The 26,383-nt window shown below is 44.3% G+C and overlaps 1 protein-coding gene across 2 annotated transcripts in view; it reads right to left on the bottom strand.

The window, feature by feature from the left end:
* Positions 1-26,383, bottom strand: part of LOC138472788 (protein-arginine deiminase type-1-like) — a 432,575-nt gene that overhangs the window by 148,200 nt on the left and 257,992 nt on the right. For both annotated transcript variants that reach the window (XM_069611134.1, XM_069611135.1), the window contains exon 11: positions 21,826-21,980. In XM_069611134.1, the coding sequence (XP_069467235.1) occupies positions 21,826-21,980 (155 nt within the window). The remainder of the gene's footprint in view (positions 1-21,825; positions 21,981-26,383) is intronic.

Below are 26,383 nucleotides of genomic sequence, written 5' to 3'. Positions count from 1 at the left end.
CAAACAAGGCTTGCCACCATTCATCAGCACTCAGCGTTTGGTATTTAGTTAGCTGTGGCCCCAATGTCAGCGATCTTTGCTCATGTAGCCCTTTACAAAAGAGTGTTAGATGCTTTAGCGTTTCGGCCGTCTGGTTGCAGAATCTACACTTTGCATTGGAGTCTTCTGTATTACGTAACTCTCTTAGCCACTCTTTAGTTTTGAAGACATTTAGTCGAAACAGTATATACAGCGATCTACTCACATTATCTGGATATATATCGACGTAATTCTGCAGCTTGTTTAGCTTTCTGGCTTCAGGTGGGGCGTCTTTCATTAGCTTGTTTGATGTCCTAAGCTCCCCTGTCAGAGTCCAATCTAGGCACCAGACTTTGCTTTTTGCTGCATCGGATTGTCGTGAAGAGTTTTTAGGACTATGTTGTAAAAGGCAAGAATTTCCTCGCAACGTTTATTCCATAGTGATAGAAGGCACTCAGGATTTCCATTGCTTGGATTTTGGAGTATCTCAAACTGCAGGGCTACATCGTTCATGGTCACCTTCTGGAAGAGGCTCAACATGTTCCAACTAACTCGTGCATTGATTGATATTAGATTTAATTCATATCTGATGCAAGCAGTTGGGGTTCCCTTCGGTAATTGCAAGACTCGTACCCAAAAGATGTTTTCTAGAGTCGACCAAACATCAGGGGAGCAACCAAATGCATTTTCTGCGCCGTATACGAGTGCAGGCACTACCTTTTAACAGTAGAAGTTCCTTACCGGTTTTAGGGAGAATTGGCCATACTTTTTATGTAAGACGCTTACTTGGCAAGCAAATTGCCGACATTTGGTTTTGACGATCTCTTCCCAGGGACTATCATTCAGATTGGCATTGATTTCCATGCCCAAGTATCTTGTGTTTGTTATGTTACTTAGACATTCGTTCCCTAGGTGCCATTTAAATGGCTTCTTCTTTGAGTTCAAGTTCTGCAATGTTAGCACCTCACACTTATTTTTGTTGATCTGTAGACCGTTAGCTCTTATGTACTGTTCCACGGCGTCCATCTTACGCTGTAGACCTATTGGTGTGGTATCCAGTAATATCAGGTCGTCTGCATACAACATACAACTTATTGGGGAGCCATGTATTTTCGGAGAGAAGGATCGGACATTATCAATTGCACCTCCAATATCTGATAAGAATAGATTAAATATTATTGCAGCCAAAGGACAACTCTGCTTGACTCCACAAAAGGTGTTGATAGCTTTAGAAAGGGTGCCTTTTTGATCAAGTCGGATTTTAATACTTGTGCCAGTGTGGAGTTCACGGATGGCTGCGATCAAATTTTCAGGGCACTCCCAGGCCTTCATTTTGGCCCATAATAGGTCTCGATTTTTGCTGTCGAAGGCATGGGAGAAGTCAATTAGGGCTAGATACACCTCGGTTCCAGTTCTTATGGCTTCCATTTTGAGTAGATTTATCAGTAGTAGATTCAAGGCGCATCCAAATACCTTGACAAAGCCAGTCTGACGTGGGTCGAGATGTTTTGATTTGGCTGCCCATTTCGCTAGTTGCTGCTGTAATAGGGTAGCATACACTTTGCCCAACACATCTAGTAGCGCAATGGGTCGATAGTCCTTTGGATCCCCGCAGTTCGCTTTTTTAAAAACTGGGATAATTATCGCACATTTCCATGATTCGGGGCTTTTGCAATTGGCTGATATTCTGTGAAACAAAGCATAGCATAATTCTGTCCATATCTCCGGATTTTCTTTGATAGTGTGGTTTGTTAAGCCGTCGGGACCTGGAGCTCTGGAGGAGCTGGCTTTTTTTATTACCTCCTCAATATCACTTTTTTCAAAGTTTAAATTCCAGCTTGGGTGGTGAGCTCTCTTTTAGAGTTCTTCTTTTGCTGTATAGTTCTGAAAAGTGTTTAACCCATTCAGCTTCGGTTATAACATTAGCCAGCAAAGCCATTTGCGGCGCACCTTTGTTATTAATTAGCTTCCAGAATTCAGAGGAGTTTTTGTTTTGCAGCTTTTCCATTATTAATTCTGAGTCATTTTGCAACATAGTTGCTTTATGGTTTCGTAGCCAGTGTTTGTATTTTTGTTTACATACTCTTTTCGCGTTTAAGTAGGTGTTAGAATCCAAGTTTGGCAGATGTCTTTTTTGCGCTCTCAGTTCTTGCTTCCTTTTTCTCACCTCTAGGTCAAATTTGTGTTTTGTGATGAATCCACAGGCTTTAGAGCCCTGTTGTTTTTCTTTATAATCGACTAGCAGATGGGTATACTCGATTTCTTTTTGCTCTTCTACATACGAGGTTATAATATGTGTAACCTCCGTCTTCTTTAGCCTCAGTCTCACTCTGTTAGATTCGATCAGTAGAGGAAAGTTCCATGCTGGGCGTTTAAGTCCATTGGTTGTAGCAAGTGACAAAATGACTACGTTATGATCACTCAGGGACGTGTGTTGCACCTCAAGCGAGATCGACATTTGGTGTACTTTCTCGCTGACATAGAAATAATCAAGCGTGGATCGTTGATTACCTCTGGACCACGTTGGTTTGGCCGGGATGTCGCCTGCGATATTTCCATTCATCATTGTCAAGTTTCTTAGTTCCATCTCTAGCATCCATTGACTAGCGAGTTGAGATGTGTTAGTTTTGGTCACTTTAAGATCTTTAATCGGTGCTAGGCAATTAAAATTCAGGTCTCCACAGATCACAATATTGGCATCAGCATCAGCCTCTAGCCATTCGTCTATGACCGATGTAACTTCATCTATGTAGCCAATACCGCAAGTTGTTTTGTGATTTCAGTATAGATTTAGAAAATGCGTTTTCCTGTTACCTGTGTTCTTCTGTGCAATTGTGGTTGCCTGAATGTGATGTGACAGATTCTCCGATTTGATGATATAGTGTCCAGAGCTTTTTTTCACCAAGGTTAAAAGGCCTGCCATAGGTCTACCAAGTGTTTGCTTGATGGCGGGATTGAAAGCAATCTCATAGTCTCCAGAACTAGGGCAGTTGCCCACCCATGTCTCTTGTAGACAGACAATATCCAAATCAGAAAGCCAGCTCTCTTGGAACAAGTGTGAGAATCCTCTGGTATTCCAGAATCCAATCTTAATCGTTTGTAACTTGGGCTCCAATTGGCATTAACTTTGGTTTGTCTTATTCAGGGCCTTAGCGAGCCACCCCCAATTTTCAGGTTGTTCCATCTCAGAGTTTCTCACTTCATTTTTGCTGTTTTTCATATTGGAGGCTTCGTTACTAGCAAATGTTATTTGGATTTGCTCCCCCAAGTCTCTTTCATTGTATGTCACATTTTTTGAGTTGTGACTACTTTCGTGATCCCGTTTTAGCTGGTGCGTCTGGTCCTGTCGCGTTGACGCTGATATCTGAGCCTCGATGGATTTCTTCCTGTCAGGAGAAGCTGACCAAGCTTCTGTGTGCTCTTGTATGTGTTCGTTATAGTTGTCTGTCGGTTAATTCCAAGATGTCAAACCCTAATGACATCATCTCTGAAGTTTCCTCTAAGATAATGTTAAATATCATTTTTGACTTCAGATGGAGGATCACATGATCATTCAAGCCTTCTTGCGGGAATTCCACCGTTTGAATATCAAGCGATTGTATGGTTCGCAGACGCGGTACACAGTGCAAGAGGCGTAGAACATTGTTGCGGTTCATGATCAGATCATCTCGACTTTCAATTCTTTCTAGTTTCAGTTTGTACACTACAACAGGAATTTTGCCAAATTTTTTGTGTTTGAAATATTGATCGTGTTTTTAGACTCCTCGAGCATTTGTTTCGGCACAAATTTGTTTCTTGCAAGGGACCCCTTCCCGTTATGGTTAATGGATACAAACTTTCTAACTTCCGCTTGCACCCCTCGAGTTTCCTCTGAACATTCAGAGTAAGGGGTGTTTTTTTTTGTGTCCATCTCCCATTTTTCTCTTTCAGCATTTTTCTTGATGAGGTTGTCTCTTCTTTCTTTCATTGTTAGGAAGATCGGGCTTGTCTCAGGGGCCTGCTCATCTACTGTTTTTGCCAACTTCGGTATCAGCGAACATATTCTTTGAGGGATTGGATCAGTGGGAGCCAACGTTGGGTTCATATTTTTTTGGCTCGATGTTAGTCGATTGATTCTCTTGAAGGGGAACCTTATGGGCTGTCGCGGCCCGTTTAGTAACGCATATTCGGGTGCTTCCAATTCATCTGCATCCTCGTGGGTGGACAAGTTCAGTAATTCATTAATTTGCTCGTCGTCTTTGTTAACATCCACAGGTGATTTTACATCTAATTCCCCTACATTTGCCGTTTCAGAATTTTCCTTGTGCTGAGTTCGAGTTTTTGCACTTAGATTTTGATCTTCCGCTCTTAGATTTTGATTTACAGTAACATTAACAGTCTTTATGTTACGTAAGAACTTTCTGGAGTCGTTACCACGTCGAAAGTTCTTGCTGCATTGGTTTTTTGATTTTTTACATTGGGACGGTTTTTTGACTTGGATTTTAAGTGTTTCATACAATGAATTGGTGTTTCCCTTGAAGATCGGAAAGATGTCATTTATTGTCTCCTCTGTATCAGGGATCGGTAATTCGCTGGTTTGAAGGGTTCCGCATTTGCTCACGTCTGTTGAGGTAGTTGGTGTTTGTGGATCCAGCACAGCTGGATTATCTGATGATCTTGTTTTTTCCAAAATACTTTCGAAGCAGGACATGTTTTTTGGTTCGGGAAGCTCTCTTCTACCAGCCTTGAGTGCAGTGGAGCATGGTGTGTTGGTTTCCATCGAGTTATCCAATACTTCTGTTCTTATTTGAGTATCCAGGCTTTTTTCTTTTGTATTTTGTCTTGTTGTATGTATTCATCTTTAGTTAGGTCTATAGGAGGCCGCATTAGGTCAATCTCTTCTTGTTTTCGACCTATCATGCATGCGGTCTGGTCAGACGAATATACTGCAGTGTTCGATGAAGGTGCCAGATTTGGAGTCGCCTGACCACTCGGTCTCTTGTTAGATACACTAAATTCCTGTTGATTCGGATTGACAGGCATGGTCTCTTCTCTGGCGATCTCAGATGAAATTTTCTTTGTTTTTAATAAGTTAAGTGCCTCTTTCGTGATTTCAACCAGCAGCTTTTTTTCCATACCTTTAGTTTTTCTTTGATCCAGCAGGGTGTTTAAGGAGGCCTCTATTCTTTTATTAGAATCGCGCTGTACCTGGTTGGTTAATGTGATTTCCATGTCCATGCCTACCAATTTTGAGTTCATCATTGCGACCAGGGTGGTCAGGTCCTTCAGATTCCCGTCCACTTGCTCAGAGTTTTATGAATGGAGCTATTGAAATGGCAAGCGACGACATCACTATGGGTTGGATTTCTTTCATTATAGAACCCACTAGCTCTGAACGTGCCTCCTTGTTATTTTGTTTTATAAAAGGCATGCTGTCTAGGTTTAGAGTATCTTCGTTTGGTGTAGTTTTGATCTGAGGTAAGCGAGTCAGGGGATGAGGACGAGGAGGTAGATTTTCTTGCCTTGTGAGCACCTCTCTGCGTATGAGTAGGTGTTACGATACTCTTTATTGGCAGGACAGGTTGATTTGTGCCTTTCCTCTGTGAGCACGGCAGAGTGGGGGATACGCTATTTTCAATGCGCCTGCGTTTCCCATAGGTGTTGTTCCGATTCCGCAGAGATGATGCGCTCAGCGACTCGTGCATTACCTCAGTGATGTTTATGATAGCCTCTTTGATGCTGGGCTTTTGTCTCGTAGCATCCACATTTTCTTTACTGAAAGAGCTGCGTAATTTGTTTATAGAGGAAATGTTGTTTAGAATTTTGTTGACGACCTCCAACGAGTTCCGTCTATTCTGTTGAACTCCTCGCAGCATAGAGTCTCTATTGTGGAGTGATGGGCTTGCAAGAATACTTCATCGTCATTTGAGGTAACTTCGCGTGCTGGGCTCTTTTTTTCAGGCAAGGCATCGAGGGGTACAGAGTCTTTCCAACAATTGGAATTTCTACATGGAGCCTACTCTCAGTTTGTTTGAGGGCTCTTTACGTTCGTTTGTGTGAGTTCTACGGCCATTGTGAGCGAGTGGAATCCTCGGTCTGACAGATTGAAGGCACGGTTCCACTTACAACGGGGACGAGAGTCACCCCCTCTCCATCTTTTGAAGACGGCCTGTAGATAGCACCAGAAAGGCCTGGCGCATGATCACACGCATTGGGTCTCGGCTTCGCAGGGTGATTCTCCGTCGCGGGCTCCATCAAGATTTAAACTGATGGGACACAAGTCGGCCGGGCAGCTCACCATCCGGTTTGCACTCGCAGCATGTGGTTGAGTGATATCCTGGTGATTAATGATAGTAAGGTCCGCGACCTCCTTTTCGCTCGTTAGGATATTACAGTCTGTTTTGGAGTGTAGGCTCCCAGATTGTATCTGATTTGTAACAGAAGTTAGACCATGTTCGAAAGCAAAGTCAGGTGTTCGGCTGTTTTCCATACTCTTGTAGTCACAGTCTGACTTGCTTACAAGGGCGCGTGTGGTTTTGCTAGAGGAAGCTAGCGAATTCCATCGGCGCAGCTGTAATCTAGTTTGGTGATGAATCTGATTCTCCGTGTGTGTTGAAGCATTAGGCACCTGTTTCCCGCGTGCCAACTGTTCGGTATTAGGTTTGCCATAAGTTGCAGACATCCTACGCCTATCCTTTCCGGGCGTAAGAGCTCAGATATGCTCAATTAATCAATTTTTTTCTTTTTCTTTTTTTCTTTTTCTCAATCAGTTTGTCCAACCGGGTCGGCTCGGCTAAGCTCAGTGGGCTCTCCAGGCTCGCTGGGCTCACAGAGTTCAAGGGCTCAAAGGGGTCAACCCCCCGCAGTCTCCCTGGTCCGGACCCAGCTGTTACAGTAATGCGATATGATCAAGAAGAATCACTGTTTACAGATCAATATTATCAATAGGCAAGGATACCAACTGCGTTTAAGCAATGTTCTGCTTAGCTCACCTTAATCACTTCCTGGCTAACTTCAGGGTGAGCACCTCCAGCGCCGAACAGCCGGACAACAGCCAGCGACCTTTACTCCGTCGGGCTTAACGCCGCAAGGGTGGAATGAGCTGTGCTTTGTGGCAAGGGAAGGTCACGTGAGCAGCCACAGTGCTCCGCCTCCTACTGGAAGCGAGCGTTTGTGTAGCGCGAGTTCTTGAAAACTCCCAGCGCAGGATTGCAGGCAGCAGCAGCAGACTAGAAGGTGTTTGTTTTTACACAAATGGAGTTTCACTGGGAATGGAACACACTGGTCGCCCTTCACTAAAAAGGTTTTTCATTTCATTTTCTCTGTTGAGGAGAAATTAGTTGAACGAGATCAAAGTGCAGATGGTCAATATTTGAAGAACTGCTATTTGCATGCCCAAAACAAAAGAGAATACAAGTCTAGGAGTAGGACCATGGTGAAGTCGTTTACATCATACTGTGCTAGGAGTTCTTTCAAGATCACACCAACAGCCCATCTCAGATGACAGCCTAATTGAAGGACTCCTGCATGCGGGTGATAGCGTAAACTCAATGAGATTTTACTTTTTTCCTTACCTTTTTTAATTTTAAAAGAAGAGGGTTCAACAGACAACACTAGATATGTCGAATGGAATGGACTTCATGGGCCTCATTACGAGTTTGGAGATAGCCATGTCCTTTGTAAGGGCATGGCTATCCCCAGACTCGGGTCCGGGTTCCCTGAATGGGGAAATACCGGGCCATTCCAACCTAGAAGGGCCTGGTATTTCCCGATTCAGGGAACCCGGACCATCCCCATTCCCATTTGAGCCCCTATAGGGCTCAATGGGAATGGGGAGCATGCTAACAACGGGCCCATTAATGAAGGGCCGTTGTTAGCATGCTGGGCCACTCGCAGGACCCGCTAAGGAGGTCTGGTAAACCTCATAATGAGGCAGTAGGGGTTTAACGGCGTTGGCAGCTTTACCGGCACCGTTAACCCGCTGCCACCTCACTCGTAATGAGGCCCCATGTCTCGAAAAACGCACATATATAAGATTAGCTAATTCTAACTGTACCTCTAGCTCACCCTAATGTTGCGATCTTGAATTGATGTACTGATAACATTTACGAATGCAATTTTGCCTAAGTCATATTGTTGACTTGGGAAAGATTGAATGCAGAGTCAACCCACAGGGAATTGAGACTTTCAAGTATTAGAGAGATCCATGTGATCCTTTAGCCACTTGGAGATAATTCATAAATAATTTCATAACTTGTTAAAGACACATTAAATCGCTTAGAATCCATTGACTAGCACACTCAGCAAAAATAGAGAAGACGATTTTGAACTGTTTTTACTGCTGACTGTAATTGAGCACAAAAGGTTAGCCCATTCCTATATGTGTATATCCTCTAAGGATGTCTGTGCATTTCACTGTCAGCCCGTCTTCAAAAGTCTGGCGAGGCTCCAAAACCCTGCACTGGCTGAGGAGAAAAAGGGTTAAGTCCAGAAATGAGAAAAGGACAGCTCTTGAACCCCAACGGAGTGGCATGTCGATGCCATTTTATCCCTCCATTCAAATCCTGAGGCTGCCAAATTATTATATTAGTCACAGGGAGGAAGGTGGCAGAGGAAGAATGGCTCAGGGGCAACGCGTTTGACTTGGAAGCAACATAATGCAGTACAACACAGGTTCAAATCCTGATCCCGTGCTTAGAAACCACTCCTGGTATTAAGCGCGTTATAAATGAACAATTTAATTATGGTCACATCTACTTTAATGTTAGGGTGTGCTTGTGAAAAATTAAACTAGCACCAGGCTCAGTGTCCATTATGTATTTAGTGATTCAGGCATACAAATCTTATCACATGCATACTTGTCAAATTAAAGATCTATGGTTATTCTTATCTTTCCCAAATTGTATCTGATGTTATGAAAAGTAAGCCAGCAACAATCATTGGCACAGTGTGCCCCCTTGCCCTTTCTCATAGGGATATTTCAGAAGAGTGCAATAGGAGTGTCACTGTGTTGATTTTGCATCTTCTATCTGAAAATGATTTTGATATGGTTATTGTACGTTTTGATGGTATGCTTTTCTCAGTAAGACAAGTGTAATGGTCTTATTATGACTACACAATGTACTGGAAGTAGTCATTACAAATTGACATATTCAATCTTTAAAAGGACCATTTAGCAATGTTAGTACACTCATGAAAGTCCGGCGAAGAGTCCAGTCTTCCCCAGTGTGCTTTGTTTTTTGCTCGTGAGAGGAGCTGCACGACGTGGGTCCTAGTCCCATTTCTACCTCTATTAACTGCTTTAAAACCCGCTCCGGCGCACGGAGCGGAGTCCAGTCTTCCCCCAGTCCGCCCCCAGCCACCCTCAGTCGCAGAAGGGTAAGGCTATAAGCAGGTAAGCTTCTGGCGTTTGTTCTTTCATCAGCCATGCTTGAACTCACGGCATCAAACGCTCACAGACCTTTCAAAACAACAATGGCTTCAATTATGATGAGCAATATAATTGTTCCATCAACCCAGATCATCGAAGAGGGGGGGGGGGAATGTTTACGTAGCTCTAAGCTACAACGAGACTCAAAGAAGGGGGGATTGATCAGCAGCCTGCCCGAGACAGACTTCAGTCTGCCCCTTCAAAATTATGTTCAAATCGGACGCTGCAAAACGGTGACCATGTGCTTCACATTAAATCGCACGTAAAGCTGCAAGTTTCAGCACAGATAAATACTATTGCTTTTGATTCGGCCGAGAGTCAGCCGAGGCCGAGGTACCCTGAGGAGGAGGGGGTCGAAGCAATTACAACCCTGATAGGGGAAGAGGGTGGGAGGGATCTGGTGGAAGGTGAGCTCTCTCCGCTGGCAGCCGGAGGGCTGACGTCAGAGCAAGATCCCCCCGTCCGACCCGCTCCGGCTCTCCCCAGCGGGCTCCTTCCCTCATGAACATTGCGGCGAAGTTGCTGTAAACACACAAATAGCTCCGACGAATGTTACACCATCTTGTGGGCTTCCTTTGGAGTTAGACCAGCAGATTCTGGTCGGGCAGCCCATAGATGCTTCTCCTTTGGCAAAGATGTTGCAAGCTGGCCAGGACTCGAGCTTGCAGGGAGGAGTCAGCATCCACGGTGAAACATTGAATGGGAGTGGAAACGGTTGCGTGGCAAATTTTGACAGTACGATTGCACAAACATTTGAGGTAGAGAACAGCGGTAAATATATGGATGCAAAACAACAATCGCAATCCGATGACAGGGGGGAAAACAGTGCAAAACACACCCAATTGAAAGCAAGCTCAGCAGGGGTCAAAGAGGTACAACGAAAAAATGAGTGCAAAGACACTCAATCTCCTGAGGAAACGGCCCCCAGTGCTAAGGCCCCGGGCAGACTAAACTCTGCCCATCGGCGCTTACTAAGCATAAAAAACTGCAAATGTCATCAATAAGAAAATTCTTCCAAAAAGCGACTCACCGCACAGTGACAAATCTCTCATCTAAAAGTCAAGGCAAAGGAAACCATGAGCATCTTGACGAGCTCTCTGACGCAGAGATTCTGGAAGCTACAAAGGAACCACCCCCGGCGCTCAAAATCCGGAAAACATGTTTTCCCTCAGCTTTTAACGTATCCGCAGTAAAGCAGAGCACGACGCACCATCGGCTGGCAGGAGCTAGTGGCATTTCAAAAACTGGTTCAATGCCTCCTGAACCGCTGTTAGAAGAGAGATACAACTGTGAAAAAATGTATTCCCAAGATGGTGGACCTATAAATACATCTGATATGTCCATAGAGGAGGTGCTCGACATTGAAAGTGTAAATAACAAAAATACAGCACAAAATGACACAGAATTGGAAGGCAGGCAAAAGAACGCCTTAAACCTCCAAGATAAATCATTGAGAGACGATCAATTAACTATGTCTAGCACCCAGGGAAAGCAGGTGGAAACAGTTCCGCCAGGATTACCCGCAAACAGAAATAAATACTTACTATCTGCGGGGATCCTTCTGAAGGAAAACAAAGTCGAATCTTTTCAGATTCCAAGAAGGGAAATAATGTCAGAGGACACCGGGGGAGGATCTCAAAAAAATTGATCAAATTACTCAAAGAACTATTCGCCAACGAGTTCAAATTTTCAAGATCATTTGTCAATTCCATCTCAAAGGCGCCAGAGCTATGGAGACCAATGACCTCAGTTTTTTTTTTTTTTTACTTTTATTTTTGCTGACAGAGGCAAACAGCACACACACGCATCAGAGCAATAGAAGCAAAATTGGTACATACGTATGTGATCACCAGAACATATAGGTAGACATATGACAACAGCAGTAGTTGAGCAACAACAGATCATAAAGCACCAAGTTACCGAACAGTTAAAGAATCTAAGCGGAACCATCCATCGAGGAAGTGTCATTTAAGCTAATTAAATAGCTGTTGAATGCAGACCATATGTTTTGAGGGCGAGAACGTACCGGGAGCATGCAGAAGAACTCCTCCTCACAGTTTCGAGACCATGTGAGTAGATTCAACCATTTCTGGAATGTAGGGGGAGTAGGGCTCTTCCAGTTTTGTAAGATACATTTCTTGGCTATGACACAGCTCACGTTCAAGAACTTAACAATGTCCTTGGCCCCCCCGGGCTGCCATATCCCGAACAGAACCCCCATTGGATCAGGATCAACAACAGTATCAGTAATTGCAGACAATGTCTCAATGACTTTACTCCAGAATGTGGCCAGTGCCGGGCAAGAGAAACACCGAAAAAAAAAAACAGATTTAACAGCAATAATGTCTGCACTAAACCCCTTCTGTAAACTTTACGAGAACATCAATGATAGCCTGAAAGATCAAGTGACAATGATTGCCATGATGCATACTAAGCTTATATATCTAGAAGGGTACATAACAGCGGTGGATCACAGCTGGGAACAGCATTAAGAATAACCAGATACAATCTGAGAATCATGGAAGGGCATTGCAATCCGAAACAACTGCACAAAAGGAAACACAGGACAAAGAAAAACGACTCAGAGCTCTCAATCTACTCAAACAGAGCAATTTCAGCACAAATTAGCTCCTCAGAAGGATCTGAATGGAAGTAACTACAGCATATTTAACCAGCAACAAATTCAGGAAGGTGTCAAGCTAAACCTTCCTGAGGTTTTTTTCTTTCAGGCAAGCTCACCGAAGAAACATACAACCGAGGAAAAGCACCTGACTAAAGGAACCAGCTCTAGAAATTGCGCCCCAAAAGAAAAAGCTGAGAGATCCTTGAAAACGAGCAACAATGAACCTAGGGAACTATATAGATCAAATGAGGATGTTTTACTGAAGTTGGCCAAGAAACCGGAAGCGCGTACGGGACCAACCAAAGTAAGAAATACAAATTCAGCAAGAGAGATAGAAATAGAAAAAAAAAGCAAAGCCGCCGGCAACAAGAACAGAAATTGAAGGAACCAGCGAGAATAAGGAGCAAGGCAATCTGGGTAAACCCTCGCCAAGAACACCAAGAGATTTCCTAGAGGATCCATCTGCTATGAACTATTCCCAATACTCACATAGTGAGGAGGAAGATGACCCTGAGGTCTTTGAAATCGCAAAGGGTTCCAATAATAGAAAGCCATCAGATAAACGAGTCCGACAGTCCGTGTACAGTGAGTCGGACGAAGATGCAGAATATTCAGATAGGAAAAAATAAACCATAGAAACTTGACAGACAATCAAAGCATGCGATTAGAAAGTAAAAAGCTCCTTAATCAGGTAATTCCGGTGAAAATATCAAAGAATAGTGAAAAAAAGATTTCAAAGGACCAAAACATGGTTCAGGATGCGAGGAAACCCAAAATGACAGGCACTCCCCATTCAGGTTGTATATGTTTTTTTTTTAAATAAACTGCAATATGGTACAAATAAAATAAATATATATATTTTCTCAATTTATAATGGTCCATAATTGTTTTTTGGTTTGAAATGTGGAGTTTGTACCCTCTAGGGGCTATTGTGAGCATGTTTCTCACTAGAAAAGGAGACAAAGTGAGGTGCAGGATCTTTTTAGTAAATATTTTTCAAGTGTGTTAGGGGCACGGTCCTGACCTCATTCTAAAAAAACCCAGGTCCTCATCCAGTTTTTAGGCACTCCACTCTACCATGGGCAAAAGAAACATCAAAGAGAGTCATATAGGATCGAGAATGAATATAGAAAGGAAAGACCCTCCCTAAAAGACACGGAATCTAGACACAAATGGGCAAAGCAAGAGCGTGCTCAGGAAATTCTCACGCTGAAGCTGGAACAATCAGAGGAAAATCGTGAAAAGATGGTACTAAACAGGAGGACTGTTCGAAATATTTTTAGTACCATTACAACACTGAAATGTTTGCGAGCGGAGGATTATATCAGGGTGGAACCGTACTACAGAGGAAAAGTGGCTAAGGCTTACGTCCACATAAAAGTGGGGTTTAGGCCTTATTCTATGAACAAGCCACTAGAAGAGCTTCAGCAGAGAGCTTTTTAGCTATCGGTTGTATCGGTTCCTATTCCCATGATCAACGAAGGAATCGAGGGTTCAGAAAAGTCTCCCTCTAAAAAATCAACGTATCGCACATCAAATAATGGAGATCAATTTGGCTCCAAAGGTTTGGATGCCTACAAAACAAAGTCAGAGGACAAAGCGGTACAGGAAAGGCGTTTTACATCAGACTCAGAGGAGCAACTGATCAAAGAAAAAAGAGAAAGATGTGATCGATTAAAAGGACATCCGATCATGTAAAAAACCATGGAAAAGACGCCAAAAAACAGGAAAGAGAGGGGCTCGTCAGCACCTAGACTCACTCCGCCAAGCATAAGCTTGTCACCATCAGTCAAAAACTCACATCAAGTGGGCAAAAAGGAGACAGCGCTTTCTCCAATGAAGCAGCTATGGGCTTGGTTGCCCAAAACATTATCAGCATATGCTAAGAAGTAGCAATCGCTAACCCACGGCACGGAGGATCAAGAACTGGGGAGTCTGAAGGTCCACACTAAGCCCCTTACCGCCCTGCTGTTGGGTTCTTGGAACACAAGGGGCCACCAGCACCTGTTGAAAAAGGGCGATGTAAACTTGGGAAAGTTTGATATCCTGTCACTGCAGGAAACATGGTTAGTGGAAAAACCGCACCTTGATGGATTTGCCATTGAATTGTGCCTGGCCTTAAAGGGAGCCTTGGGTCGTCCATCGGCGGGGATCTTGTTGGCGGTTAGATCAGGAAGCAGGGTTTCAATCGTGAAGACGGTGTCGGCATCCACAAGCCATCTGGCAGTATTAACAAATTGGACCATGCGGGACCAACACACAAAAATGGCAAAGGAGCTACCCGTGGCTATAATTTCAGTATACTGGAATCCGTGTAACAAACAAGATAGCGACTTTTTGAAGAAAATTGAAAAGGTACTGGATCATTTTTTAGTGGCGCTAAAAGTGAACCACTTAATAATCTGTGGTGATCTAAATACCAGATGTTTGCGTTCTGGGAAATCTGAGCTCCGTCAATGGACACCCGCAGAAAAAAGAGGGGCCTCATGGCTGGAGCTGATGGCCTCACGCGGCTGCCACAACTTGGATAACGCCTTTCCGGACACCAGTCGACTTCCTACTTGGGAAAGGGAAAATTGTGGCGCTACAATTGACTATATTTCTACATCTGAGCATTTGGTAAAACTGGCAAAGTCTTTTGACACTGTCAAAACAAATGCCAGTGACCACAACTTGCCGATAGCCACTTCGGAAACTCAAAATAGTCTACACCTGCAATATGGCACTAAAATTGAACCCAATGTTCAAGGAAATCGCCTAAAACTATCACCAGAAAGAATACGATCCTTAAACATAAAATGTCAGGAAAAAATGGAAAAAACAGGCCTTAATAGGATCCGAATACCGGACTACCAGCCTCTGCTGAGCCCGTATAAAATCAAGAGCCGGAATATATCCACCAAAAAGGAATCCAATGTCCATCAGTATGACAAGATCTTAATCGCAAAAAGATCCTTGGTGAGACGTATAAAAAAAAAAAAAGCGAAACGAACAAATGATCCTCTAGCGATAAGGGACGCGACCATTGAAGCTAAATCATACAAAGTATGGCTGAGAACTCACCGGTTATCTAAGTATCAAACAGATTCGGAAAACCTGTTGCGCAATCTGGGGAGTAAAAACACAGGCGAATTTTGGGCCCTGATTAAAAACTCTGGGGTCCATCCAATGGCGTCACAGGCAAACTGCGTACAGAAGTATGGAAAGCGCACTTCACAGAACTTTTTCATGGTCAAGAGGATCAAATTCAAATATCCAGCACTGAGCTGAATACAGCATGGTGCAATCTTGGAAACTAAGAGGAGATAAAGGCAATTATCCGGAAATTAAAACCATCACGTGCGCCTGGTCCTGATGTAGTGACAAATGCAGACCTCAAACTATTTCTGAATGAATGGGCACCGTTTATCAGTAATATCTTTGTAAACTGCTCTAACACCAAATCAGTACCTAGCTCCTGGAAAACCTCTGTAGTGGTGCCGATATTCAAAAAGGGCGACAGAATGGAGCCAACCAACTATAGACCGATCGCCCTTTTAGACTGTATAGGAAAAGTCTATGGCATGCTACTGCTTCAGAAGTTTCAACAATGGGCAAAATCTGCTTCTTTGCATGATCCCTTTCAAGTTGGCTTTCAGCAAAAGGCAGGCACCTCGATAAACATCTTGGTTCTCAGCCTTATGAAGACCAAGTCATTCGAAGGATCTTCAAACATCTATCTAGCCTTCATAGATTTAACTCAGGCTTTCGATAAAGTCGAAAGAGAACTACTTTGGAAAAAGCTTCAAGAGGCGAACTGCCCAACGAATGTCATGGGTCCCATAAAAGCCTTATACTCCGGAACCTCTATGCAAGTAAAGCTTAATGGGAAAGGCACTTTATCTGAGAGCATTTCAACTAAGAGAGGGGTAAAACAAGGATGCCCGTTGGCTCCAGCTTTATTCATCGTCTTTATCGGTGATTATAAGAACTCATCAGAAACCGTGAAGGCTTTTCCTCCCAAGGTGGGGGGAATCGAAGTGCCCAGAATTCTTTACGCGGATGATATCACCGTGATGGACCAAACTCTGATCGGCCTCACACGCCAATTAACTAACCTAGCGGAGTACATTAACAATAACAAACTCCAGATTAATATAAGTAAACCAAAGATAATGATGATGGGAAAAAAAAGCAGAGCAACCAGGAACAAGACATAGTACCTTGAAAATACGCAGATTGAATTAGTTCAAGAGTTTAAGTACCTGGGGGTTACGTTTGACAACACCAGGCAAGAAGCCAGTATGCAAAACTCGATTTGGACAAAAGCACATTCCATGACTATGCAAGCCAGAATACTGGATAACAAATTTGGTCGCTTCTCATTATTGCCAGCCTTGAATTTCTACAAAAACAAAGTTATACCTTGCTTGACATACGGCGTGGAAGCAATGCCCACACTGCCAGACAAAATTTGGGCAAAGATTAAGGGTTTTATTTGGCGATCACTGCTATCAATTCCTAAATCTACATCAACAGCAGGAATCAGAAAAGCATTGGGATTGATCTCACTAAAAACTGTGGTAGATAACAGTCTGTCCTTGTATAGGAAAATTCTTCTAGAAGAATCGCCAACACTGTACAATCTGATGGCTAAGGAAATAAAATCAGGAAGCTCAAAAATGCTAACATCATGGGCAACCAAAAACAGGGAGAAATTAAAATCTATTGCCTGTTCTGAAGAAGATTTGCTGCTGAACCCGCTTTAAGTAAAGAAAAAATTGAAAGAATTAGACTGGATCCTGACCCAGCAAAGAACAAACTTCTGCTTCATCTTCCATCTATACAAAGGAGATATAATGACGCAGGAGAAATTTACAAAAGATTTCCGAGCAAATCGCGGAGACATTTGTTTATAAAAGCGAGACTAAATCTTCTGTTAACAAACAAAATTTTATACATCAGAGGCTTAAGTCCAACAAACATATGCAGATTATGTAAAGACGAAGGGGCTGTGGAATCAGTCCGGCACCTACTCACTTCATGTCCAACATTACAAGGCATTAGACAATCTTATCTGACAACTGTTCTGAAACACTCATTGCTACGCGAGGAAGATTTTTGGTGGCCCCGCCTGATAAGTGGAGAAAAAGTGACATGGTCAATTGCCAATGTAAAAAATTTTGCAACACACCCTCACGTTGATCGAGGGAAAAGAAAAAGAATAAATCAGCTAAAAGATCAACAGAGGGTTTGGGGACAAGCTCTGGTCTATGCCTTGTTTATGTTCACGTTTATGCCTAGATAACAAGAGAAAACTATCTACGTTCTGTTTTTGTTAAAATCAAATATTTTTGATAAATACAATAAAACATTTTTTTTAAAAAATGTTTACTTTTTAAGTGCTTCTTTTACAAGAATATACACCATTGTGCTCTCAAAATTTCCTTCCTTCTTGGAATGAATGGTATGATGATTGAAACCAATGATCTGTTATTGCTGCAAGGGCCATTACAGTTTAAAGAAACATTAATAATAAACCCAAAAGAAAATAAACACAGTTATTGATACTCTTCACTGGCCCTCTGGTTCCTTGAAAGGTTTGTCAAAACCCAGCACCCCTGCAGCTACTTAAGGACTCCAGACAGACAACTGAGGAGGCTGCTGGTCACATGACCAGGCCTGGCCGCTCAGCTGCTCTGTTGACCACCTATTTCACAAGAACTCGTTAGACATCCTCATCTCATCATCCTCAGCAAAAGACGGACAAAGACAAGGAACCCATCTGTTTGGGTCTGATAGACCCAAGTGCCAGACCGGCAATCCTGTAATTCACCTTCAAAGTAGTCGCTACTACTTGGCCAAAAGACATCCCACCATATGCATCCTCCCTTCATCCTATCCCCACCTTGCTAGGGTTTGAATGCCCAAGTTCCATGGGCAACCATGACAAGCTACCCTTGTGAACCTCATCAATATCACCCTTGACCCCATCCAACACCCACAGACCACACGCACATCCCCCCTCATGCTGATCAATTCTCGCTCAGCAGTCACTCCTGCCGCAAAGACCATCAACCTCAACTCTTATAACAACCTTGACACCCCTCGTCATAACCAAAACATGGTTTACCCCAATCCTCCTCCATGTGTTCGACACCCTCCTACCCCAGGCTACTGCATCCAACCTATCAGAAAGGACAGGAGGCTGAGTGGCAATCACCCACAGGAGCAATTGGCCATGTTCCATTGTTCCCTCACCCAGAACCAGCTTGTTCAAATCACTCACCTGCTGGTTACATTTATCTCACAAGGAATCCATCACTTTTCGCCTCATCTATAGACCACCTCATTGGAGTTACTCTTTCATTGCCAACACCTCGACCTTACTCTCCTCTACCAAATCAGCAGACACTAATAATGTGTTTCTCAGAGATTTTAACGTCCACAAGTCTCACGCAAACAACCACACCCAAAACGCTGACTGGATCCATTGACCTTAAGCAAATTGTTCTCTCCCCCATGCACAACAAAGGCAACGTTCTAGACTTAAGGCCCTCATTACGTGTTTGCCGGTACCCCACCAATAATTCTGGAGGGGGGCCGGCAACATCTTTGCTGCCCAATATCCCGGTATTGCTGGGATATTACAGGTGGCAGAGACAATGGTAAATTCCCATTCCATGAAGTCCAAAGGACTCCATGGAAAGGGATTGCCTGTGCCACTGATTCAGGCATTTCTTTGCCAGTAGGGGCCTGATCTACCGGCAGGTCAGGCCTGCCGGGATATCCATGGACCCCACCGGAAAACCTGTGTTTTGCCGGTCTGAAAAGAACACCAGTTACGGAATTACCAGCACTTTTCCTTGCATTATTTCTGGACCGGCAAAGTCATAATGAGGACCTTAGTCTTTACATCATCCCCATCACCTGCGCAGACTCAATCCCACTCTACTGGTCTGACAACGTGCCATTTCACTGTCGATCATCCACTCAACCACAGATCACAATGGTCAGGCTAAACTCCCCCTCACTCAGGGCCGCTCATTCAAAACCTTCCTGGTCAATGAGCTAGAAGGAAACGTTGCAGACTTCCCCACCATAGAAAATTCCTCAGTCCTCCTAAGATTAATCAACAAATCCACTATGAAACTGGTGGACACTCATACGCCCCCTAAAAACCATCCAAGTTTATACCAAACCATACGCCACAGAGCTTGCCTCCAACACAAGCTCAATCAATCAGAGCCCTAGAGAAATGGTGGCACAAAAACTGTAAACCTGGAGATCTCACCAACCTCAAATCTCTCTGTGCCAACCATAGCTTTCTGAAAATCGAGGCCAAAGCTGCATCCTACCCCATCACCATTCTAGAAACTTCTAAAAGGAGCAAAGCCCTCTTTAAAATAGTAAAACATTGTACCAAACCCTCACCCGACCCACAGGTGCCAGTAACCTAGGAAAAATGTGACTGAATCAACAACATTTTTATTGGAAAAAAAAAAGAAACAAAATCCAACAGATCATCGAATCAACCTCCCACTGCTTTAGCCCATGTACACCTCTGCATGCACCCTACCCCTCTGAACAGAGTTCCTGCCTCTCTCTCACCCAGACCTCCTAAAAACACTTGCCTCTCTCAAATCTACCTCACACACAGAAGGGTATCCTGGCCTCCATCAATAATCAATTGATGGGCTTGCTGCTCAACACACTCACCAACTTAATTAATGCCTCCAGCATAAAGGGTAGTTCCCGGACAACCCCAAGACTGGTATCGTACAACCTCTGTTGGAAAAAACAACCCTGGACCCAGATGATCTAGACTACTGCTGGCCAATTATGAACCTCCTGTTTATCAGAAAAATCTTGGAAAAAGTAGTTGCCACAAAACTGTTCGCTAGAATCTAACAACTACACATCTACACCTCCTAAACAGCTATCAGTCAGGGTTGCGCCCCACATGTCACATTGAGACAGCCACCATCCAGGTGGTGGACGATTCCAAATCATGGGAAAGGGCAACTCATGCCGCCTTGTCCTCCTTGATCTCTCTGCTGCATTTGAGAAAGTTGACCACTGCATCTTCGTCTATATCCTCTCTGGCAGGATGGAATTCTGTGGCACTATCCTGAACTGGTTTACCTTCTACCTCTCAGGCAGACACCCGGTTATCCAGATGAACAAGTTGTGTTCTAAACAACTCCCAGTCTCCTGCAGAGTTACCCAATGCTCAATTTTTTCACTGATCCTTTTTATCCTATACTTGGAGCCTCTGGGCACACCCTAAAAGATCCTGATGTAGCTATCCACCAATGCGCGGACAATACTCAGTTGTATATGAGAAACAAAAGCCCAGAGGGCATCAGTTGTATTTGCGATTCCCTAGCCATCATCCAGTCCTGTCCTAGCCATCATCCAGTCAAGCTTAACCCCTTCAAGACCAAATGCGTTTTCATCTGTCCCCATGCTAAACAACAAAGTCTCCAACAATGGCTCAATTATATGCACCTAGAGTGATTGGACCAGCAACTCTTGGATTCAGCAAAATCCTTATGGTTCACCATTGACAGCTGCCTGTACCTTCCAGAAACATAGGGGGTCATTATGACTCTGGTGGTACCCGTGCCGGTAAATACTGGCACGGCTACCGCCAGAGTAATTTTTTTTCCGACACCTTACAGCCCCAGTGGTCCCTCCGGCCAGGCGCCAGAAAAAAGAAAATCCCCATTCCCATAAAGTCCCATTGGACTCAATGGGAATGGGGAGGACAGATGCACCAGCACTGTGTGCAACAGTGCCGGTGCATCCGTCAAGGTCTGCAAGCGGGTGCCATGCTGCCTGCCAGGTCAGACCTGGCAGGCTGAAAGGCACCCGCTCGCAGAACTCGTAGTTTGCCGGTCCGTAAACAACGGTACCGGCAAGCTTACCGGTACCGTGGTTTCCTGACTGGCAAACTCATAATGAGGCCCATAGTCAAGAAGGCCCAAACTACCTGGCTCCAAAACTCCACCCTTAACAATCCTCCTTCGTCGCTGCAGAACTTCCAGACCATAGTGCAGGCCCTTGTGGTCTCACACATCAATGTGGGAAATGCACTCCTGGAGGGGCTTTGAGCTGCTCACTTGGCTCCCCTAAACCAGTCCACCATGCCGGACCATGCCCTACTACGGGTGCATGGAAATGTGACCAAATCACCACCGTCCTATGCAAACTACATTGGCTTCCTCTCCAGGCCAGGTTACTGTTTAAGACTGCATGGATCAAATAAAAAGCTGTCACGAGTAGCAAACCAGCGTATCTGGTGACTAAGCTTCACATGCTCCTCACGCAGCAAATTGGCCAATCAGCTCGAATTGCAACTTGTGAGCAGAGGACCCACAAACAATCCTCCTTTGTCACACACTCACCCTCTGCAACTCAATACCGGTATCGGCTTGGAATGCCCACTCAATTCTCTAATTTTGCATATCTCTCAAAACATGGCTGAACAAAACCTGACCAAGGACTTGTCCCAATGAATGCAAAGACCATAACTCAAAAATACTGCACTACTGTTAAAAGATAACAGTCCAAACGCTGACTACCCACACCCTGTACAGCGATCTGCTACTCTGCGCTTTAAACAATAAAATACATTTTCACATGAGCAGGATCATTTTGTATTTCTAAAATCTTCATTTAGTAAAAGTGCTTTTTCTAAGGTGTAGAGTTGGATCTTCCAACAGATCATGCAAACAGCAGAAGTACTCATATTTTATAACCATAGGAGTGAGGACGTTTGCTTTTGACGTACGTGAGAACGACACTGCCAATCAGAATCCTCCCCAAAGGATATGCCTTCCCTCTGACTGTCACCGGAGGGCTCACTTCCAGGTTCCCGAACGAGTCCATTGCGGTAACGTCAAATTCATTGATTGGTTCTCTTGTGGAGTAGCCAAAATCGGGTCCCTTTGGAAACAAAGCAATTAAATATATGCATTAGTCACTAACCTCTGTACAGTAGATACAAGTGGGAAGCCAAGCACCTCTAGCACCTTAACCTCAAGTATACATATGAGTTAAGAAGAGAGACAGATGTGTGTGTGTGCGTGCGTGCGTGCGTGTGTGTATCTCAGTATATATATATATTATACAGTGGCGGTTAATGCCCTGTATTTAAGGTGAAACTATTGTACATATACTTTTCAAACAACCTTTGACTCACTGGAAGAATTTGTATGACATTTTCCAAAAGAAAACTTTGTCACAATCACCCTAATCTGGATTTGTTAAAACATTTGAAAAAAACAAAATATTGCTGTTTTCGGCCAACTCACATTCATTTCCCCATAGAGGAAAAAGTGCAATTTTTCGGACGCCATAGCGTAGAAACCGGGGCACAGATTTGGACCCAATAAGAAACAACTTGGCTATAAAGCGTGGACTTGATTTCCTGAGCTGGTGTGGGGTAGATCCGTCCAGTAGTTTTGTAAATATTTGACAGAGACGGGGTGTCCCCTGCTTGCAAAAATGTATGTATTTCTCCCATGGTGCTTTGCAGCAGAACGACAGAGGCTTTTCAGAAATGAAAACCTGCAATTTGTTTCCCAAAACTCTATTGCTAATGACTTTTGACTTGCAGGATGGCATTGGATGACATTTTCCAAACAAAAGGTTTGTCGAAGGCCCCCCAAACTCAAAATGTTGGGACTAATTTGTTAAGAAATTAGAAAGTTATTAAGAAAACACAGCCTACTTCCATTAATTTTCCCGAAGGAAAAAAGTGTTTTTAGCAGCCCTGGTGCGAAACCTGCTGCGCAAATTTGGACCAAAGAAGAAACTATTTGGGCACAAATGAATGACTTAATTCCCTTGGCTGGTTTGGGGTAAATCCATTCAGTAGCTTATTTAATATTCTACAGAGACATGGGCGTGCTCCTGCTCCTTAAAACCTTTTTATATGCAAATGCAGAAAACCTTTATATATATCAGCCCTGGTGCTTTGCAGCCAGAAAGTTGAGAGACTTTTCAGAAATTAAAAAACACCATTTAATTTTTTTGCTCGATGCAAGGGATTCCCGGAATAATACCAGAAGACAAAAATGAAATAACTCAAAATGCTATTAGGAGAATAAAGAATGCCATCAAGCTTTTGAATGCACTTCCTGTGATGAATCTGATGAATCTGGCCAGTTCGTCCCTTCTCCACAGAGGAGTATGGGCAAGTGGGAACTCACTGGGAGTGACTCCCCTCTCAGGGACAAGGACTACCAGTCCAATAAGGACCGCCCTGACCGGACTACACTGTCGGCCTACATGGGACCTGCAAAACTGTTTTTTTGCATGTTTTGAGTACAACTACCAGTTATCCCCTTTCCACCCCGTTGGCTTCAGATAATGCAGGGTTTCATTGAAGCACCACCTTCAAGGAGGAATGACAGACCCTTTTTGATTGTGATGACATACTTAAAAACAGGAAAAACTGTGAATGGATGTGAATCTCTTAAGCAGGGAGGAGAGCGATTCCTTCGCAGAGGCATGACTCTGTGGAGGAGGCATCCTGGAGGGGCTGAGCTACGCTAGTCCACGCAGCCTGCCATATGGTGGAGAGCGAGCCTAATGCTGGCCGGATGCTGGAAAGCTGGTGCACCGTCCAACCGAGAAGCCTGGGTCAAGGGAAGACACAGACACCAGTTTTCTCCAAAGGCACAACCACAGGGAAGCAGTGGTGAGCCTGGGGCCCCGTAAATGATGCTGAAACCAGATTACCCCGGGGATCAGTGCCCGAAGGACGTTGTTAGAATAGATTTCTAAACTCTGACCTGGTTGACAGATGTTTAGGAGGCCACCCTTGCTAGATGAAGAGGGTTACACTTCTGGGAAGATAGCCAGACCAATTCACGGTAGCTTGGAGAGCAGTCAAGGCTAAATATCAGGAGGAGTGAGGGTGAAACGAAAATATGATATTTATTATAGGCCCAATAACACAAATGAATCGTGAAATGCAATAGTAATACAGTCACTAGAGTCATTGCGAGAAAGTTGATAACTCCACCAATACCTGAAAAGGAAAAGGGTGAATAACTAGCAGCACCAACAGTCTTCAGAGATGGCAACCCTAACTTGATGAGTCCAGCCCTAAGATGAATGGACCTTGTGCTCCATGTTCAATGTGTCCAAAAAGTGCATGGTCGTGCGTAAAGTTCACAAAGTACTTCTTAGAGAGCAGGAAAAAGTTAGGGGAAGAATTCTGAAGGGGTGGAATGGATTCCAAAAGTCGGGTGAGGATTTTCTATGGTGAACAAATCTGTACCCGACATTTGCAGCGCTTTAGGGAACTAATACTACCCAAGCCAAAGGAAGACCGAAATTAACCTATGCATAAAAGTGATTGGATGAACAAAGGGCCACCAGTAAGTGACTTCATTACTCCAGACTTGGCAGGTCTGGAGGTGGTCATCGGAGGCACGATTTCCCACCCTCGGTTCAGTTTCCAGATGCACAGGTGCTGCGGTTGCGGACACAGGTCTGTTATCAGACAGGAGCTGTTACGCTTGATTCAGATGAAGAACAAAGAAAAACACCAATGCAGCACGCCGGGGAGCACTGGAAGGGCCGTGGGAAATCCACTTTCAGCGACCATCACTATCGCAGTGACACAAGCGAGCCCAACTCTTGCGATTCTCCTATCTCGCGGCCTAAAGGTGCTGGGACAGAAATTCGGCATAAGGGTGATTCTTTGGATAAACTGGGATTCCCCAAAGTCTCAGGGACCAAACTCAACATGGTGATGCTCCTGCATGGCAACCAAGGATTAAGGTGGACAGTCCACCGGATGGCCCAGGTACACTTCCGAACAGGCTCACTTGCAGGGTTACCAGGAGGCATTGAGAGTGATCAGTCCCAACACTCCAAGGATTCAAAGCACCTTCACAGGTCTTCTGAGATCAGGTGCAAATCAGGTCTCGACTGCGACAACAGAGGTATTCGGGTGCCAGCACTCTTCAAGTGCACCTCCGGATCGTCCTTTGTTCTGCTTGGCCCCTGAATCTGCTGGGTTCCTTTGTAAGATCCTTTTGAATCCATTTCTGATCTGCTGGAATGAATGCAGGACCCCTCTTATCCACAGTCAGGTGAGTCCTCACATGCAGCCGACCAATGGCAAGATTGTTCCATGCATGCACTCCACCAATGGTCCAATCAGGGGCCACTGGGGTTCTCATGCTCTCATGCACACCAGACACTGACACCAGTAATGTGGATTGGGATCAGTCAGTCCCAGTCCACTTCCACGTGATCTGCAAGGACCGCAAAATCCCAGCCCTGGAAGGGCAGGAAGAAGGCCAAGGGAAAAAATGGCCAAAGAAGCCGACAAAAGACCTTGTAGAACGGCCATATTAGACACTAGCCACAGTCATGAGCCAAATGTGGTAAACAGGGTAGGGCTCGGTAAAGAGTTGCCAGAAATACAAGAAAAAGCTACTGCTGCCACCAGTCTGTTCCAAGGAACATTGTACAATCACTGAAAATTCAATAGAGGGTGTCTTGGGCCATGAAGCACAATGACCCTATTGCGCTGTACTCTGTATGGTACTTTACGCAATGATAAAAAGTGATCAACTAGTGGCAACAAAGCCGAAAGACTTAGAAAAATGAAGTTTCTCAGTACTGACAGACTGAAGGATGTGTCAATGTATCCGTAACAATGAGCTAAAGCCCAGTAGAGTGCAGTTGAAGGCTGTGCTCCACTGTAAAAGTCAGGTCAGGATATACAAACAAATGCAGAAAGTTTGGGGGTCCATGCACGATGGAGGAAAAGGAAAAGTAGCTCCCAGAGATACCTTTTCTAACAGTTAGGCCTCCCCACCCCCACCCCAAGGACAAGGGGAACTAATCCACTCCTGCCTGTGCCTCATGTTCAGGTCGGTTAAACATTCTGGACAACGCTTCAGCATCGCAATGCTGGGTACCTGGCCTGTGTTTAAGCGCCTGTGGTCAGTCCACACAGTGAAGTTGGTCCCATAGAGGTAAGTCCTCGGCTTCCAAAGTGCCCACACTATGGAAAAACATTCATTTTCCATGGTGGACCACTTGAGCTTTCTGTCCTTAAGCTGGCGGATGATAAAACTGATAAGGTGTTCCTTGCTTTAATCTAGCTGTGATAAAACTGCACCTATCCCAGTGTCAGAGGCATCTGTCTGTACAATAAAAGGTTTCTGATAGTCAGTTGCCCTGAGAACAGGAGTCTTTTAAGCCTTGAAAGGCCTTCTCACACTTTTCAGTCCACGTGATCCTCTTGGGTTTCTTTGGAGTTGTGAGGGCAGTCAGGGGAGCAGCTATGGTGCATAGTCTGCCATAACGTTCCTGTAATA

The sequence above is a fragment of the Ambystoma mexicanum genome, chromosome 8 (assembly GCF_040938575.1).
Source record: "Ambystoma mexicanum isolate Mex_15411 chromosome 8, UKY_AmexF1_1, whole genome shotgun sequence".
Classification (NCBI taxonomy): Eukaryota; Metazoa; Chordata; class Amphibia; order Caudata; family Ambystomatidae; genus Ambystoma; species Ambystoma mexicanum.
This window is presented reverse-complemented; position numbering and strand designations above follow the sequence as displayed.